Source organism: Elaeis guineensis, chromosome 3 (genome assembly GCF_000442705.2).
Source record: "Elaeis guineensis isolate ETL-2024a chromosome 3, EG11, whole genome shotgun sequence".
In the NCBI taxonomy this organism is placed as follows: Eukaryota; Viridiplantae; Streptophyta; class Magnoliopsida; order Arecales; family Arecaceae; genus Elaeis; species Elaeis guineensis.
Window position 1 is genome coordinate 116,557,361 of NC_025995.2, and position 17,320 is coordinate 116,574,680.

The 17,320-nt window shown below is 38.6% G+C and overlaps 1 protein-coding gene and 1 long non-coding RNA gene across 4 annotated transcripts; one reads left to right on the forward strand and one right to left on the reverse strand.

Annotated features, from left to right (window-relative positions):
* Window positions 1-1,990: 1,990 nt before the first annotated feature.
* On the reverse strand, window positions 1,991-6,915 carry LOC105040655 (nudix hydrolase 15, mitochondrial). The gene is made up of 7 exons (XM_010917290.4): window positions 6,686-6,915; window positions 6,411-6,537; window positions 5,738-6,324; window positions 3,230-3,650; window positions 2,982-3,124; window positions 2,568-2,687; window positions 1,991-2,481 (listed from the first exon to the last, which is right to left on the reverse strand). Exons 3-7 carry the CDS (start codon window positions 5,930-5,932, stop codon window positions 2,290-2,292), a joined length of 1,071 nt encoding a protein of 356 aa, XP_010915592.2. The 5' UTR covers window positions 5,933-6,324; window positions 6,411-6,537; window positions 6,686-6,915; the 3' UTR covers window positions 1,991-2,289.
* Window positions 6,916-10,953: 4,038 nt separating this feature from the next.
* On the forward strand, window positions 10,954-17,184 carry LOC105040654 (uncharacterized). 3 transcript variants are annotated; one of them, XR_012140133.1, is made up of 2 exons: window positions 10,954-14,334; window positions 15,883-17,184. It is a non-coding gene; the product is annotated as an uncharacterized lncRNA (long non-coding RNA). The 3 variants fall into 3 exon arrangements; XR_831206.4 differs by having other exon boundaries at window positions 10,954-11,666; XR_831205.4 differs by having other exon boundaries at window positions 10,954-11,666; window positions 15,888-17,184.
* Window positions 17,185-17,320: the final 136 nt, after the last annotated feature.

Genomic DNA, 17,320 nt, shown 5'->3' on the forward strand with positions numbered 1-17,320 from the left:
ATGATAGTACAACATAAGATGCGATAAAATTAGTAGTCTGATCATTGAAGGCAATTAGACATTATGACTGGAGATTGTTTTGGAATTGCCAAAATTAACATTTCAGCCCCTGAAAAACTGAACAGAGATCCCAGAGTCAAACTAGGAACATGGAAGACTGCTGAAAAGTCCCTGAAAACCTAAAATTAGGTAAAACACAAGTTTCTCATTTGAAAATTTGAAACTATGGCTTCATGTGAAGCTTTTCCCCATCAAAATTGAAGGGAAACAACATCTTAGTTTATAATTTCAATGGAAACAGGTCGTAGACTGCTCTAAAACCAATTGTGAGGTTTTGGGTTTCAAAAGCAGTATCCTAGGATCTCCTGTTACCTACTAATCAAGCAAGAAAAATACATACATGAATTTAGGGGGAAAAAAAATGCCTGAACTTGAACTCGTTTGACACTAGGAAAGCATGGAAACAATCTACAATGAAAGAAATAAGGTGATCTTTTTCTTCTTCATCCCAGACCTCTAAGGGGCTTAAAGATGAATCTTCAATGATATGAGAAATCGAGTGGTTGGGCGAGGAGAGATGTGGAAGAGGACTTGCCCTCATGAGTGGGGAGGGCAGAGGCGGAGGGGAGTGGTTGAGGAGGGGTGGTCATTCCTTGCCTGTAATCTTCGAAGATTGATAATCTTTTAATAAGAACGGACGAGTCCATGTTAGTCAGATCCCACATCTTATGGCATACTGGTGGATTGAGTGGTAGCATTAATTAACAGGTTTTCTCATGTTATTCAGGGTCAACTCTGGCTACACCCTCTTCTCTGCTATGATTTTACATTGTGGCGTATTGATGACTTGTTCTATAGCTGTTTGGTTATGATGGAATCATGGTACTCAGACCTAGTCACAACCACTCGCTTTTGGAAGGAAAGTTCACGCGTATATGGCCCCTGGACTGGGCTGTGGGGATATCATTTTCCTTCCACTTTCCTTTGGAACTGTTATAATGAAAAGGTTGGCTCGTGCTCAGGGCTCATCACTTGGTTTCGCCAGGGAGTAGCAACTTATTATCCCACTCTGCTATCTGTTTCCAATGTCAAACTCCAAATCAAAACTCTGAGAGCTTCCTTGTTTATTGGCATCTTTTTTGTACACTTATTCTTTTTCTAAGTCAGTTGATTACGTATAATTATTCCCATGCTGGATCTGTCTATTTCTATGTAAACTGCTACTTCAGTTTAATATAGCTGAAAGTTTCACTAATTATCGAAAAAAAATAGAGACACGAAGAGTCCAAATATGTTTGGGAGTCGGAAGGAAAGCGGACATGCGAAGGTTGTCGAGGGGCAGCGCAATTTCCTAAACAATAAATTTCACAATAGCGATATTCAGCTCGCAAGACTGTATCTATGGGAAGAAAAAAGGAACCACTTTTATGTAAACCATAATTTGGATATCTTTGACACCTCTCAAAATTATTTTTTAAGTTATAATGAAACGTTCAAAATTTTATTTTTGAATTCAGAATGGTTTTTGATAAGTATAAACATGCTCTCAAACATGCATTTAGTGGTGAGTTATTAAAAGCCACCTCACATGAGGCAAGCAGATCCTTTCTCTCTCTTTTTTTTTTTTTTTTTTTTTTAAATTTCCATTTTTCGGTTTTTTTTTTTTTTTTGAAAGGGATCTGTCAACCATTTTGATGATGCAATTTTTATCAAGTTACTTAAAAGAAAAAGAAAAGAAAAGAAAAAAAAAAAGAGATCTTCTAGTTTCTCCATTAAGAATCAAAAACATATAATCTCTATTTTAGTTTCCATATGTCCAGAACAAAATATATCACGGCTTTCACTTTTTTTTTTTGTTAAATAAATCATGGAACATCATGAGCTTTTTTTATATTGATCCAGTCTAATTTATAGAACTACAAAACAATGTAAGTTTGTTCTCATCTGGGTATCATGGTAGACTTGCTAAATTGATCTATCAGCTTGACAGTTATGAAAAACCAACTGTAATTATCATTATTTAAGAACCATTTTCAAGGAAACTTCTCTGAACTGCATAAGCTGGGCATGCAAAGCTAACAGCATGACATAGGAATCTAGACAAAGCTATTAGACTTGTGAGAAGGCTCTCATTTTGGAGCCATTACATTTCCCAGCTACTTCTTCCAGCTTGCAGACTGAAATAAAACAACCAGAATATCCGAATCATCTTGTACATTCTTGTATCTATCAATGAGCACTTACATGTTATAGGACAGAAAATTATTTTGAGCTTTACCCCAAAAAAGGTTAGATCTTAAATCTAGGATTTTGCTCGGAGAAGGAAGGTGGACGCTGAAATACAACTGATGCAGCGCGAATTAAGATGCTCGCAGTTAAACCCCATATCACAAATTTCTTATTCTCCGTAAGAAAATCAAAGTAATGGACCAAATACTTAACCCCCAACCATTCTCGTTCCTCGGATCGCCGATTCTCATCCTGTGTATAACACAAACTGAAAATTTAGAAAAAAGACAGGAAATAAGAATGATGTGTCGGAAATTCTTCTAACTTTGATGGGATACCTTCAAGAACATCTCCAGGGGCGCATCAAATATCGCTTCCACCTCCGCTGTGTTTGCAACGGGTTTGAATGCTTGCTTATCAGGAAGTATGCCGATAACAGGAACAACTCTGAGAAGATGCTGCAGAGTAGATAGATTTTTTTTTTTTTTAATACAAAAATAAATAAATAGATAAGAAAAAAGAAAATACTACACCATTACTTTTCAAAAAATAAAAATCCCAATTCCACTAGAAAATACGAGTTGATCGACGAAGGCAAAATAATTGATTGGATTTATTTATTTATTTATTTATTTTTTGTTTTTTGAGGTTTAAGGGAGGCACACAGCCACCCAGCATTTATTCAGTAATCAGAATAATTGATTGGATTTCATCTACAAATAATAGAGACATCCGAATTGGAGCTGTAATACCTTGGACAAAAAGGGCTCAAGGACTGTGACGACGGTAACAAGGGACGGATCCAGCCCTATCTCTTCTTTGGCCTCCCTCATGGCCGTCTCGCGATCGTCCGCGTCGCCCTCCTCCGCCTTCCCCCCCGGCAGCGACACTTCACCTAATTAACAATACCCAGCAACGAATTAAAGCAAAAGCCTGGATCTCGTGGCAATCCTTTTATATCAGATAAGGGAGGGAGACTTTAGTTGGAGATGGAACAAACCGGAGTGGGTGGAGAGGTTGGAGGAGCGCTTGGTGAGGATGACGCGGAGATCGCCGAGGTTACCCTCGAAGAGGCACACAAGGACGGAGGCCCTCTTGGGCCGGAACCGCTCGGGCCGATGGAGGGCGGACGGCACGGCGGACTCGGCCACCCCCATCCTGGAGAAGACCTTGCCCCGCGCGTCCACGGCAGTGTCGTCGTCGTCGGTGTCGGACGGGGAGGGAGGGGGCTTGTAGAGGCGGAGCTGCTGGACCAGGTTATTGAGCCTCTGGCTGCCGGAACCGATCAGACTGGGGACCATCATGTTGCTGTTCTTCGGGCTGGGAGGAGAGCCCATGGCCGACACTCTTCGCAGAATGGCTTTCATCTCAAGGTTGTCGGTCTCCACCTTCTTTTGAACAAAAATCATACAGATTGGGCGCTGGAGAAAAAAAATATAGGTTAGGTTTCATGGTTTATTATACTTTCATAATATCAATTTTTTAAAAGAAAAAAAATAAAAAACTCTTTCTCTCATAATTAAAAATAAAAAATATAATATTTTTTTCATCTTAATTTTTATGATATTTTTTTATTGATATATATTATATGATCAAATAATACATATTAAGTAAATTAATTATCAAGCAAGTCAATACATACCTCCAAATAAATTAGTATACAGTTTTCGAAATATAAAGTTTATTAGGATATAGTACACAGCCAGATAATATATATTTAGCAAATTAGTCTTTCAGCAATCTAATATATGCATTCAAATAAATTGATATATAATTTTTATAATAATATTTTCATCAATATATACTACATCGTATAATGATACACACTATTTGACTTTCTGATATACACTATAAGTTTTTTTGATACATATTTAAAGTGATCCAAGACACATTTCAAGATAAATTGATATATAGTTTTTAGAATATGAAGTTCATCAATACATAGTATATAATTAGATGATATATACTTAGTAAATAAGTCATTTAACAATCTAGTGTACACTTCTAAACAAATTAATATATAATTTTTGAAATATTATATTCACCAATACATACTATATTGTATGGTGACATATACTTTTCGACTTCTTGATACATATCATAAGTTTTTTTGATATATATCCAGTAATAATTTAATACATATTTTTAGATAAATTGATATATAATTTTTAAAATATGTATTTTATTTAGAGATATGTATTAGATTGTTATTAAGTATATATAAAAAATACTTGCGGTATGTATAAAAAATTCGATGAGTATCACCGACTATATAGTATGTATTGATGAACATAATATTTCAGAAACTGTATATCAATTTGCTTGGAGGTGTGTATTGTATTGCTGGATAACTAATTTGCTAACTGTGTACTATGTGACTATATACGGTATATTGATGAACTCGATATTTTAAAAATTATATATTAATTTATTTAGAGATGTGTATTAACTTATTTGATGATTAATTTATTTAGTATATATTATACAGTCATATAATATATACTGATAAAAAATATGTACTGAAAATAAGAAAGAAAAAAAATACTATATATATATATATTTATCATAATATTAATGATTCTATTAGTAAAAATAAATTTATTTTTAAATTATTTTATTAAGATTGATGTTAAGAGAAATATGGCAAATTGTGAAATCCGCCCATCATTTCTTCCCTCCCCCCCCCCCCCCAACCCAACCCCCTTGTATGATTTTTGTTCCCTTCTTACCCCTCATCTGCAGAGATGGATTTTTTTATCATTGTAATAGTGGGTAAATTTTTTTTTTTTTTGGTAAAATGATGAGGAACTATATTAATATCAACAGAGAAAGTTTGTACAACAGTGAGTACAAAAGCCCAAAACTGGAGACCTAACTGTGTAATGAACACCCAAAACCAGAACAACATGTATAAAGAATCCAACCCAAGAAAACCCAACTATGCAAAGCCTGTCCATATATACCAACATATACAGCAGGAACCCAATTTAGCCAAAGAAAAGCAACATCTTTGACCAAAAGTAAAGACCACCGAAAAAGTGAAGCAGAGATACAGAGTAGCAATACTCCAAGATCCACCAGAATGAGCCCTAGGCACAGTATAGATATTTGAGCAGTAAAGCCCTTCCTGGAAAAAGCTTCAGTTGAATTTGCTTCCCACAAATCAAGCAAGATATCAATAACACCGTAACCATAGAACATATGTCCCTTCCCATCAGTAGCAGCTTTCATTGACACGTCATTTGGGAAGTAATAATGAAAGCAGCAGAACCCATATAAGTCACAGTATCTATACCAAAAACAGCCCGTTTGCACTACATGTGAAAAAATAACTGGAATTGCATGTGGAGCATTCCAATTATGATGCCCACTTATATGATTGATGATGAACATGTGGACTAAGGGCTCACTCCCATCACCGAATATGATATGATATATACATCATCTGGGAGATAAGTGAAGTACCAGTCAAAATCCCACTTCAAACAACCAGTGTGCCATGCATTACCTGACTGTGCCAGAAAGAAGGGGATCTGTGGCACGCCACTTGAAAGTGGATTATAATTACTCCTTTGAACCAATAAATAGAGCAATGAAGTCCCTGAGATACATAAGGGTTTAACAAACACAATAAACTGCTGATATGAATGAAAACCTGAAAATTGACAAATACACTGGCCCCAGATATCAAGGCAAGAAGCATCAAATATATGTTGCAGAGGTGGTAGTGAAAGATATCCAAAAGTTAACCAAAAATGCAGCAATCCTAGAAAGAAATATGAATTGTTAGCAGTGGAAGGAACAAAATATGTTATCCTGCAGTTGAAGTTGGAAGCCATTAATTGTAAGGTGACGGCCCTGCAATGCATCAAAGTAGTGTTTGAAACTCAATATAAAGAGAACCAGCAACATATAAATAACAACATTCACAGAAATACTGTTGGCCCAATGGATGGTCGCATCATGCACATCAGAATCAGCCCCTAACACAGGAAATGCGTCAGAGGAAGGAAGTAAGAACAGCTTTGTAGCCTCCCATGGAAAAAACCAGCAAATTATCAATTGAGTATTGCCATCTGTGTAAGTGAAATGAATCTGCATAGCCATCAGAGAAAAATCAGAACACTTAAATCTGCCTGTGATAAGCAACTCCAAACGCATTAGCCTGCAAAATAGCATACCATTGCACCGGTAACACATCATCTTGTGAAAACTGTACTGCTCTAGATATGGATTTCGAAAACAACCAATCAGCAGCCTGGTTGGCCTCTCGGAAGATATGAGGGACCCTCCAAATTTGCGAGGCAGCTTTCCAAGCAAAGATATCCCGCAATAAAGGCCACGAAGAGTTCATATGAAGATGGGAGTTAATAATCCAGTTAGTGATCGGGAGAGAATCTCCCTCAATCCAGAGCCTGTTAGTATGCAAAGAAAATAAGGCTTCATGAATACCCACCTAAGCACCAATCAATTCCGCAAACGGCATGGAATTATTGGACAATTGCCGACCAACTGCTTTGAGGAGGCGGTCTTGATGATCCCTGATAATAAATGTTGTTGCAGCACCCTTAGCAGTTACAGCGCCGTCAAAGTTTAGCTTCAATTCTCCAAAGGGAGGCGGCTGCCAAGCAACAGGTAGAGAAGACAAATGCCTTAGAGAAGACAGATGCCTTTGGGAAGTAGGATATAGACAATCCTAATTCCTTGTAGGAGGAAAAGCTGTGGTTGACAAAATGGGGGCCAAATTATAGTACATAACAAGAAGCTGGCGCATAAGATCATGCGGATTAGTAGAGGCATTCTCAAAAATTCCAGCATTTCGAATCTTCCATATAGGCCAACATAAGTAGACGCACAAAGTTTGATACCCCCTCTCCCCCGATCCATTTGATATAAAATTAAACAGCACATTCAAGAAAGTAGGGTAAAATCGATTAGTATATATATTAGCAAATTCCTTCCAACAAATGGCAGCAAATGGGCACTAAAAAAACACGTGTTCACAATTCTCTAAGGGGATAGTACAATAACCATAGGATTAAAAAATAGCTGCCAGCAGAAAGTTTTGACTGTGAGGAACCAAAAGTTTTCAGATCCAAGAACAGTTAACATTTAGGCTAGATGGTATTTCAGAATTGAGGCTTGCTATGACCTTTTATTTAGCGGGTAACATCGATAAAGCTACTGCAAAAGTTATAAACTTAGAAGTAGAAAGTAAATTGAAGAAATGACTTTAAATCTTTGTGTACTGACTCCTAATCGAATTATTTAGGATTCAGAAGTGAAAGAAATCATTTTATCTACTAATAGTGGCCAAATTGGCATATTACTAAACCACGCCCTTATTGCCACGGCTGTAGATATAGGTCTTTTGAGAATACGCCTTGACGATCAATGATTAATGGTGGCTCTCATGAGTGGTTTCGTTAGAATAGGTAATAATGAGATCACCATTTTAAGAAATGATGTGGAGATGAGTACTGACATTGAAGGAAAACATGGAGAGATCTGAAAACATGCCAGTCAAGCTTATCAGTCCCCTGACCATAAGCAATAAGTATGCTTTTAATCATGATTATTATCTCAAGCGAAACTAAATTGGTTAATAAGTCATAATTCCAGCCAAAAGCATTAGAGAAGAATTGGTCAAGTCTCATACTCTCCCACTCCACTTCTATATTAATAAAAGTCGGCCAAGCACAAAATGGAACCGGTTGTATCCAAGGATCATAAAAAACATGAATAGATTTACCATTCCCAATAGACCAAATAAATTGGTACCGAATACAATGACCCATTTTTGTAATGGCCATCCAAATTGGAGAGCATCTTGAGGGATTAGTATAAGAGATCCAAAATGACTGAAATTTATATTTGGCACTGACTAATCTGACCCATAAGGAGGTAAGGATTAAAAAAAACATGCACCGCAAGTTTAGCTAACAAAGCTTGCCTCTTGATACTTAAAGATTACAAACTAAGGCCACCCATAGGTTTTGGGGAATAAATCTGATCCCAAGGAATCAAATGCAGCCGCCGACGCCGCCGACCTTCATGCCCCCACAAAAAACTGCGAAAGTCTTTTTTCAATTTTTCAAAAACTTGTAAAGTCACAAGCACCGCAGACATGGTATAAAGTGGAATGGATGCTAATATGAATTGTAGAAGGGTTGCTCATCTGGCAAAAGATAGTGCCCTCCACTTCCAACCAACAATCCATGATTGTAGTCTATCTATAAAGAAAGAAAAATCAGATGGTCGAAATCTTGTACTTGCCATTGGCACTTCCAAATATTTACAAGAGCCCCTCCATGTAGGAATATTGAAAAGTTCTTTTATTTGAGCTTTAATTGTGGGTGTTGTAGAGAGACTAAATAGGATTTGAGACTTAGCTAAGTTTACCTGCTGACCAGAGAGAGAACAATAATTATTAATAACAGTTTTCAAACACCACACATCCCATAAAGTAGTCTTTGCAATCAACAAGCAATCATCAGCAAATAAAATATGACATAGGTGAAATGATGAACCATGGGGCTTGAATATACTCGAAGTAATTTAGATTGCATTGCATAGTGAAGCATGGTAGAAAGAACCTTCGAATATAAAATAAATATATAGGGAGACAACGGACAACCCTGACACAATAGTGGATAAATTCTTTCAAAAAAGAATGTTCGTAGAAGATCTGTCAGTGTGCAGGGCCGGGGCCTTTTGTTTGTATATGGGGCTGCATTTGAGTAAATTAGCCACACCTAATCTTTTTGAATTTTAGGGTGTGAATTTGGTAAAACTAATCTTTTAAAATTTTGGGGTCATGCAAGTGATGATAGAGTGTTTTTTTTCATGATTTTTTCTATTTATTCAAAAATTATCTATGCTTGCATCTAAACATGTTAGATGATTATTAAATTTATCTAGATAATTATTAGACTACTTATAGGATATGGAAGAGAATTATGCCAACATAATTTTTTAGGATTTTGGGGTCTTAAGTGAATACAATAAAGCTAATTTTTTAGAATTTTGGGATCATGTAAGTGATCATAGAGTACTTTTACAGGATGCTTTCTTTCATGATTTTTTAATTTATCCAAAAATTATCTACACTTGCATCTTATTAGGCTTTATGATTATTTAATTTATCAAGATAAAATATTAGAATACTTATGGGATTATCAACATGGATTTAGATGCTTGGCAATCTCTACCAACTATTAATAACTCTCCCTCGAGATTATATACATACATACATACATACATACCTACATACATACATACATACATACCTACATACATACATATGTGTTGCGGCCAATCGCCTCGTCGATCGATCGCCGGGGAACGTGCACCTGCAAAAACGAGAAGTCCACACTGACTGGAGGCGGCTCCGGCGGGAACCCTCCGACGGTCAAGTCAGAGAGGTGACTGGGCAACAGTGAAATGTAGACAGAGAGCTCGATCGAGAGGGGGAGAGAGAGAGAGGAGCGAGCCTATGTTTTTGGAGTCGAGAAGTGGGGGAGCGGACCGGATCCCTTGCACTGTTGCCTTCCCCGGTTTATATAGTGGAGCACGGCATGGCGCCGTCATTAATGGCGCAGACAAGTGAGGAATTGTCAACTCACTGTAGATTGTCAGAGTCGCCGTGAAAGCGTCATGTCGCCGTGGGGCTGTCAAATCACTAGGGTTGACAAAGTCCTCGGTGGGACAATGCCCCTAGATAGCCGTGCCGCACGTTGCTGTCAGAACTGACAAGGTCTGGCGGCTGTACGGCGATTGGAGGAGTCGACCGACCCTAAGTCGGTGGCCAGCTGAGTGGCGTCGGGCCCCTCCGCTGGTCGGGGAGTCTTACGTGAGTCGGCCATCAGACCTCTGGGTTCAGTCGGTCGGAAAAGGTGCGTCCGACATATCCTCAGTCGGTCGTGAGCCGATAATTAGCCGGTGATGGCGTCCGTCAGTCGGTCGCTCCGACCGCCAGTCGGTCGGTCGGGCCGTCAGTCGGTCGGTCCTTCCGGCAGTCGGTCGGTTCCTCCGGCCATCGGTCGGTCGGTCGGTGGGTATTCCCCAACAATATGTATGTGTGTGTATAAAATACATAAAATTTTGAGCAAGTGTATGGTTGATTGGGGAGGTGGAGAGGGAATGTGTTTATGTAGGTTGGTTGTTCCGATCCATAAATTCATGAATTTGGTTAACTAAAAAAATTATATGTAAAGAGTTGGACATTTTGGGTGTAGAGAGATTTTATACATACATACATATACATATATATATATATATATATAATACATAAAATTATGAGCAAATGTATGGTTGATTGGGGAGGTGGAGAGGGATGTGTTTATGTAGGCTGGTTGTTCTGATCCACAAATTCACGAATTTGGTTAACTAAAAAAATTATATGTAAAGAGTGGGACGTCTTGGGTGTATGTAGATCAAGTAATTTATTGTTATAGAAAAACAGAAAACATATGAGATGGGTATCAAAGAAAGAAATATGATATGAATTTTTTATTTTTTTAATATTTATATTAAAAAATAAATCTACAAGTTAAAAAATCTTTCTATCAACGGAATCGTTAGTCTCGTGATAAAAAATATTCGGCATTCACTATATTCCTCGTTTTCAAAATACAACTTTTATCGATATATGTTATATAGTTAAATAATATAAAATAAGTAAATTAGTCATCCAGCCGGTAGCCACACATCTAAGTCTCTGGCTTTTAAGCTTCGTTTTGATGGATACCAGAGAGATGTTGAAATGGGAAGGACGTACAATATTTTGTTCCGTAGTGTCTGCCCATATGATTTTGGTTCGGGTACCTTTGGAGATACTCGGCGTTAAGTCTGCAAAACGGGCCGACTTATGCCAAACGATGGAAGCTGGGAAGAATCAAGATCTAGGATTGAAGAAGCAGGGGGCCACGACGACGGAGAAGCCGATCGCCGTGGCGATGCCGTCGGTTTCCCGGCCGTGCACGGCGGCGTAACTAGTCCATGCGCTCGCCGGCCTCGGCCACATCGACCTCGCCCTTGTCGCAGCCGATCGGGTCTCCGGCGCCTGCCTCCGCTTCTCCGACATCAAGTTCTCTTCCTTCCACCACCGGATTCACCCACCCTTCTTTCCGTCGTCCGAATCCCTTGCCCCGACCTTTCGCACCGTTTTTTGATCGTTTTCGGATCCTTTCTTAAAACTCACTGCTCTCTGCAGCCGAGAAGGCTATCAAAACGTTTGGTCTCAGCCTCGCTCAACAACGACGGACATCGGCTCGTCGAGGCGATCATCTATCTCCTTGCATTTTTTTTTTCCTCTTTTTTAGCCACTTATTTCGTCAAGCTTTGTTCCTGTTCTTGATGTCATGCTATTCTCCGAAGGAATCAACCGAAACCCTAGCGAATTTAGTCTCAACGGCTTTTAAACTTGTTCAGGCGAGGTGCTTTTAGTTCTTCTTTTTTCTTGTTTGTTATTATTATTGTTTTTTTTTTGATTGTTTCGTCTATATCTTCATGGAATCGGCTTGCTTCTGCTTGCAAAAAGTAAAATGGCTCTGTCGGTTGGTTTTCTATCTTCTCTAGATAACATTTTGTGTTTTTTTCTAGGGCTGAATTGATTGAAATGGTTGAGGGCTCGTTTGCTTTTCTATCCTTTTTTTTTGAAATATTTTTTTCGAAATATTTTATGTGATCTTAATTTCTATGTCTGTTTTGTTCATTATATGAGTCAGGTTCTCTGAATTCTAAGTTACAGCTGGGCTTTCTCTGTTTATTTGATCAGTCCATTTTCTTATATCGGCATTTTCCTCTTTCCAGTTTCCTAAAGAATGCTTTAGTTTTTGCTCCACAGTCTATTGCAGAGGAAGGACGACTTGTTCTTGGCCCATCCTTTTGTATTATAAGATGCAGGTTAGGTATATAGGATAAGTATTTTTAAGAAGAAAACCAGGAGACCCAATTCCCGTGGCATGGTTGGGGGGCGTGGGGAAAGCTAGGCGTGGCTGGCTGGCACCTTTTTTTTATTTTTTATTTTAAAGAAGGGGAGAGAGACTTACTGTATCATAATTACTAAGTCCTAGTGCTTGGGATGCACCACCAATATTCAAACTCAGAACCTTTGATTGCTAAGCAGAGCAGTATGATCACTGGAGAAAGCTCCAGTCCTTGCATGGTGCCTAGCTTTCCTTTTGATTTTTTTTTTTTTTTTACTGGTAATGTGAATAGATGCAAAAAGAACACAATTTTTTGCATAGTTGTTTTACTTTGAATTTAATAGTCGTAGTTATTAGATCATCTTTATTGAAGTAATAGGCAGCCATCTAACTCATGAAATTTGGACAAGCCATCTTGATCATAATTACCTAACCAAGGTATGATGTATACATTAATTTGGTTTTTCATTCTAAAGATATTGCAACACTGAAATCTGCTACAGCCAACAGTCATGATTTGACATTAGCAAGCTGACAGAAAACAAAAGAGTTAAAGCCAACACCGATGGGCTGCCACCACGTATATATTGGTAATAGCCTGTAAGTAGTGTCTGTATTTGCTGGGACAAGATATGTCTATCTAAACGTAATAATAATTTTTAGAAAATTTGTGTGTAAAAATTCCAGTAAAATTTTCAGCTGTTACACATTATTCAAAGTGAAAATTCTAATGGATATATAGAGTAGGGTCTTGTTTTCTGACTGACACATGGATCACAATTTTCAGCTTTGCATATGTAAAGCATAGCCATATCTTAAAAGGCCTTTACCCACAAGAGACATAGCTAGCTAAGCAATTTCTTCTTTAGTTTTTGTCATTTTATGTATTCTGAAAACCTCAGTCCCTACTAAACATTATCGTCCTACCATCCTTTTGTCCCTCTTGTTATATGTTATTTCAGATTCTTTATTTTTTTAAGTCATCCTCATCTAAATCTTCTATCTTCATCAATATTTGTCCGCTTACAACATTCAAGGTTCTCAAGTTAGTTTACACCAGGCTTTGCTGAATCACCCCAAACTGGATGGTTCTGAATGTGCTGAACCATACCGGTGGCCTGTTGGTATGGTTTCGGTGTGAAATTTGGAACACTGGTAGAAGGGAGAAGGAAAAAGAGAAAATGAGAGAGAGGGAGAGGGAAGGAGAAGGAGAGGGAGAGAGACCCTCCGGAGGCCTGCTGTGCCCATTAGAGGGCCGGCGAGGAGGGAGAAGGGAGAAGGAAGAAAGGAAGAGAGAGATAGACGGGGAGGGAAGGAGAGGGGAGAGGGAGATAGAGACTCCAGAGGCTCGTCGAGGGCACTGGAGGCCGGAGTCGGTTGATCAAAATAGGTGCAGAAGCTCCTATTTTATTTTTTTTAAGACATTGGGTGAAGTTGGCAATGACGTTGTGGAATTCAGTTAAACTATTTTTTTATTTTGCCGATATACTGTGAATTCGACAAACTCGTTACTAAAAAAAAATTTAGAATCACTATGATTTGACAAAAAAAAAAAAATCATGATCGAAACAAGGGTTGTTGCCCCTATTTCGATTGTTGGAAGGCGGGGAGGATTTAGGCCTTCGCGGCCTTCTAACGGCCTCCGCTGGCCTTCGTCGACCTCCCTGCCCTCTCCTTCTCTCCCTTTCCATCTCTCTCTCTCTCTCTCTCTCTCTCTCTCTCTCTCTCTCTCTCGTCTCTTTCTCCTCCTCTTCCCCTTGCTTTGGACTTCTTTGCTTCTTTGGTCATCCAAGGGCTTTCGCATCCCTTCGACGGCCATCGCCAGCCTTCGCTAGCCTCCCTGCTCTGTTCTTCTCCTTCCCTTCTTCTCTTTCTCTCTCCCCCCCTTCTTCACTCAATTCGGACTTCCCATCTTCTCTAGTCATCTGAGGGCCTCTACGGCCTTCCAGCGGCCACCATTGGCGTCTTCACCATTCTCTTTCTCTCCCTCCCTCCCCCTCTCTCTCTTTTCCTTTATCCGGTTTTCCCTCTCCCCCTCATTCTTTTCCATGTCGGTTTGGGCCTAGCACAGAACAGTATGAGGGTGAATCGAACTATACCACTGGCGACTAGCACGAGGTCCGGTTCTGGCATGGTGAACTTTGGTTTACACCTTCGGAATAGGAATATATACAAGGTATCCACTTGCCTAACAATTGTGGTCAGCTAACTGAGAAGGTGCTTCCTAGACAATTAGATAATCAGGTTGGTCATGTCAAATAAAAAGAGGAGTTTTACAGCCTATATGAAGTGTTTTATTCTGTGTTCTCTCTAAAAACAAATGTGGGATTCGTGATCTATTAACGGTTGATGGAAGATTATAGGCTGTAACTTTGCATCTCTTCTTTAGTGTATTTCTCCAGTCCTCTCATGCATGTTGGACATTTTATCATAAAGTTGGAGTTTTAAGAGGTTGTGTGCAGTCTTTGATTCTAACTACTCATGGAAGAAGTTGGTCGATATGCACAGAAAATTATCTCACTATCAAAAGAATGTAAACAATCATGCTCTTCTATCTGTTGAAAGCATATGAACTTGTGACCCCTCTTCTTCTCAATCACCTGCCATTAATGATGCAATCAGCTTCTGTATCTACTTGTTGTCCTTAAAAAAACGTCATATTTCTTTATTTGTTCGCCTAGTTTCCCCTCTAAAGCTCCTCTCACCTCCTTATATCCCTCCCTCCTTTGAAATTATACTATTTAACAATGATTTATATCAGCATATTGACAATTGTTCCATTACATTTCTTCTGTTTGACTGCATGGGTTCTTTTAATGGCATTTATCATTCTCAGGAGATCTTGAACCCCTCAAATTTCAGTGTCAAGTTTGTAAATGATTACATCTTAGTTACATATCTCCAAACTATAATATCTCATTGAGTAGATACTAAATCACTTTTTTCATCTTTCATATGTGACGAAGTACTCTAGATGATTATATTTATACTTGCATGGACCCCTCATCTCTCTGAAGTAACAGGAATTTCCACCTTTTATTAAGCAATCAAGCCACTGTGGACCCTCATGGCCTTTTCACTTCAAATCTTTTAATGTTCATTTCCTTTCTTAGTTTTGGCACTTCATGTGCTTAAGCTTGATGGCATCTTGATTCAGTTCTATAATCCAAATTATCAGGCCTTGTAGGTGCAAATGCAAAGGATCCATAGATTTCTTGTAATTTGATTAGTTGATGGTTGGAGAGCTGCTTGACTTTCTTAAAGCTACAAAACTGCAAGATGTATATCTTCAAAATGTAAGAAAAGAACTAAAGCAACCTTCTGGTCGACCGGCCATCATCCAACATTCTCTAAGTAATGAGGAGAAAAACTATGAACACACTTGGATGGCTATCTGAAAATATTATTAGATGTTTGCAATCTTCATCACTCGTCATCCTCTTCATACTTCTTGGGACCATTGCCTTTCCAACTCCGTTTCAGTAGTTACTGCCTTTTTTTTGCATAAATAAAAATTATATTCTTTTATGACTATGGTGTTGGGCTTTTGCAAGCATATCTGGAAATTTGTGCTGTCTTTATAGACTAATGGTTGCAAGTTACATTTGCTATTGAATCATGTTCATGTTGAGTCCAAAGCTTTCGACTATCAAGTAGTTTTCATACTTTCTTTTCCTCTTCTTTGATTGAATGAACTGCTTATGATTATTATTTATGATGTTAGGATAGTTTGATTGAGCAACAGTTATTTGGAGGCTCAACTAGCTTCAGAAGTATTTTTGCCTGTCTAGAAAATTGAATATTGGCTGGAGAACTTTTTGGGATTTACAGGGAGATAATCAATTCTGATTGGTAGAAGTGGCACAAAGGTGATTACATGTGGGCAAGGAAAACTACATACAAAAGGGTTATATTGAAAGAACCTCCTTTCTTTTAAGGAAAATGGTGCGATGGTGCCACCATTTCAATAAGGAAGTGAAATGAAAACAAAGGGGCCAATGAAACATATGCTAAAGAGGGTGAAAAAGCATAGCAAAAAGCGGAAAAACAGAAGTAGAAAGAGAGGAAAAAGCGATGGTGGAGTCGATCTGAGGGGCCAACAGACATCCAAGCGCACCTGAGGCCCACCCAAGAAAATCCATCCGATCCATCAAAGACCAGCTGGCCAACAAACGGCAATCCCAAGTCACATGTCTTCAACAATTGTAGAGTTTGCATCATGCGACACTGTAAGCTCCAGGGAAGACTTCAGCACCCCGGTGACACATCATCAATTGGATACTTTGCATTACATGTCTTTCATCACGGAGCTCGGCAACATGTTATCCCAAGTCAGCTGAGAAAGCATTCCATGCTGAGGGAAGTTAGCAAAGCATCCCCTCCAATCTGGGCAACTTACAAGTTCTGAGGAGATCTTTAACTTTCTGGATTCTTTCTTTGAAGATATTGCAAGGAATTACTTTGCCACCTTCTTGCTAGATAAGCTTTGTCACTGATTTACTTCCTAAACTTTTGATTTTGATCTTCCAATTTTCATGCGCTGGAGAGGCTATTCTATTGGTGTTTTACCTGCTCTTGACCATCTCTTCCTTTTCTTTTTCCCCTTTTTTTCTTTCTTCTTTTTGCTATAGTCTTCTGATTGCTTTTTGTCATCTACTTAGCTTAGTTTCCTTGCTGCTTCAAAATTTAATCGTGAGCTTCTGAGGTTTGTGCAAACATTGTTGGTTCTGCTGAGTTAAATACTTGTTTGATCTACATCAGTATTGCAGATGTTGTTGCTGTGCACAAGCGCAGATGGAACTGGGTTTATTGAGATCATATGACGCCTTCCCCTGCTGCTACTCGAGTGAAATGAGAGAGCTTATGGGTGCCACCACCGTCCCGGTGGAGGCCAGACACCTATCAGCTGGAATTCCATCAGTTTGATTGTGCTCCAACCCTTTTGTTTCTTGTTTCTTTTCTTGCAAATATCACCTCAAGTTTTCATTTTTCTCAATTTATTTTCATGAATTTAGTTGTTCTATGCTGATCTTCTCTCTTTTTGATGTCTTGGCTTGCCATCTCAGTTAGTGCAACATATTGTGTGTGCTTTTTTTTTTTTTTCCGGTAAAGTTATGCTCTTTTTTTTTTTTCAATGTCAATTCCACTATTTACTCGGTTTA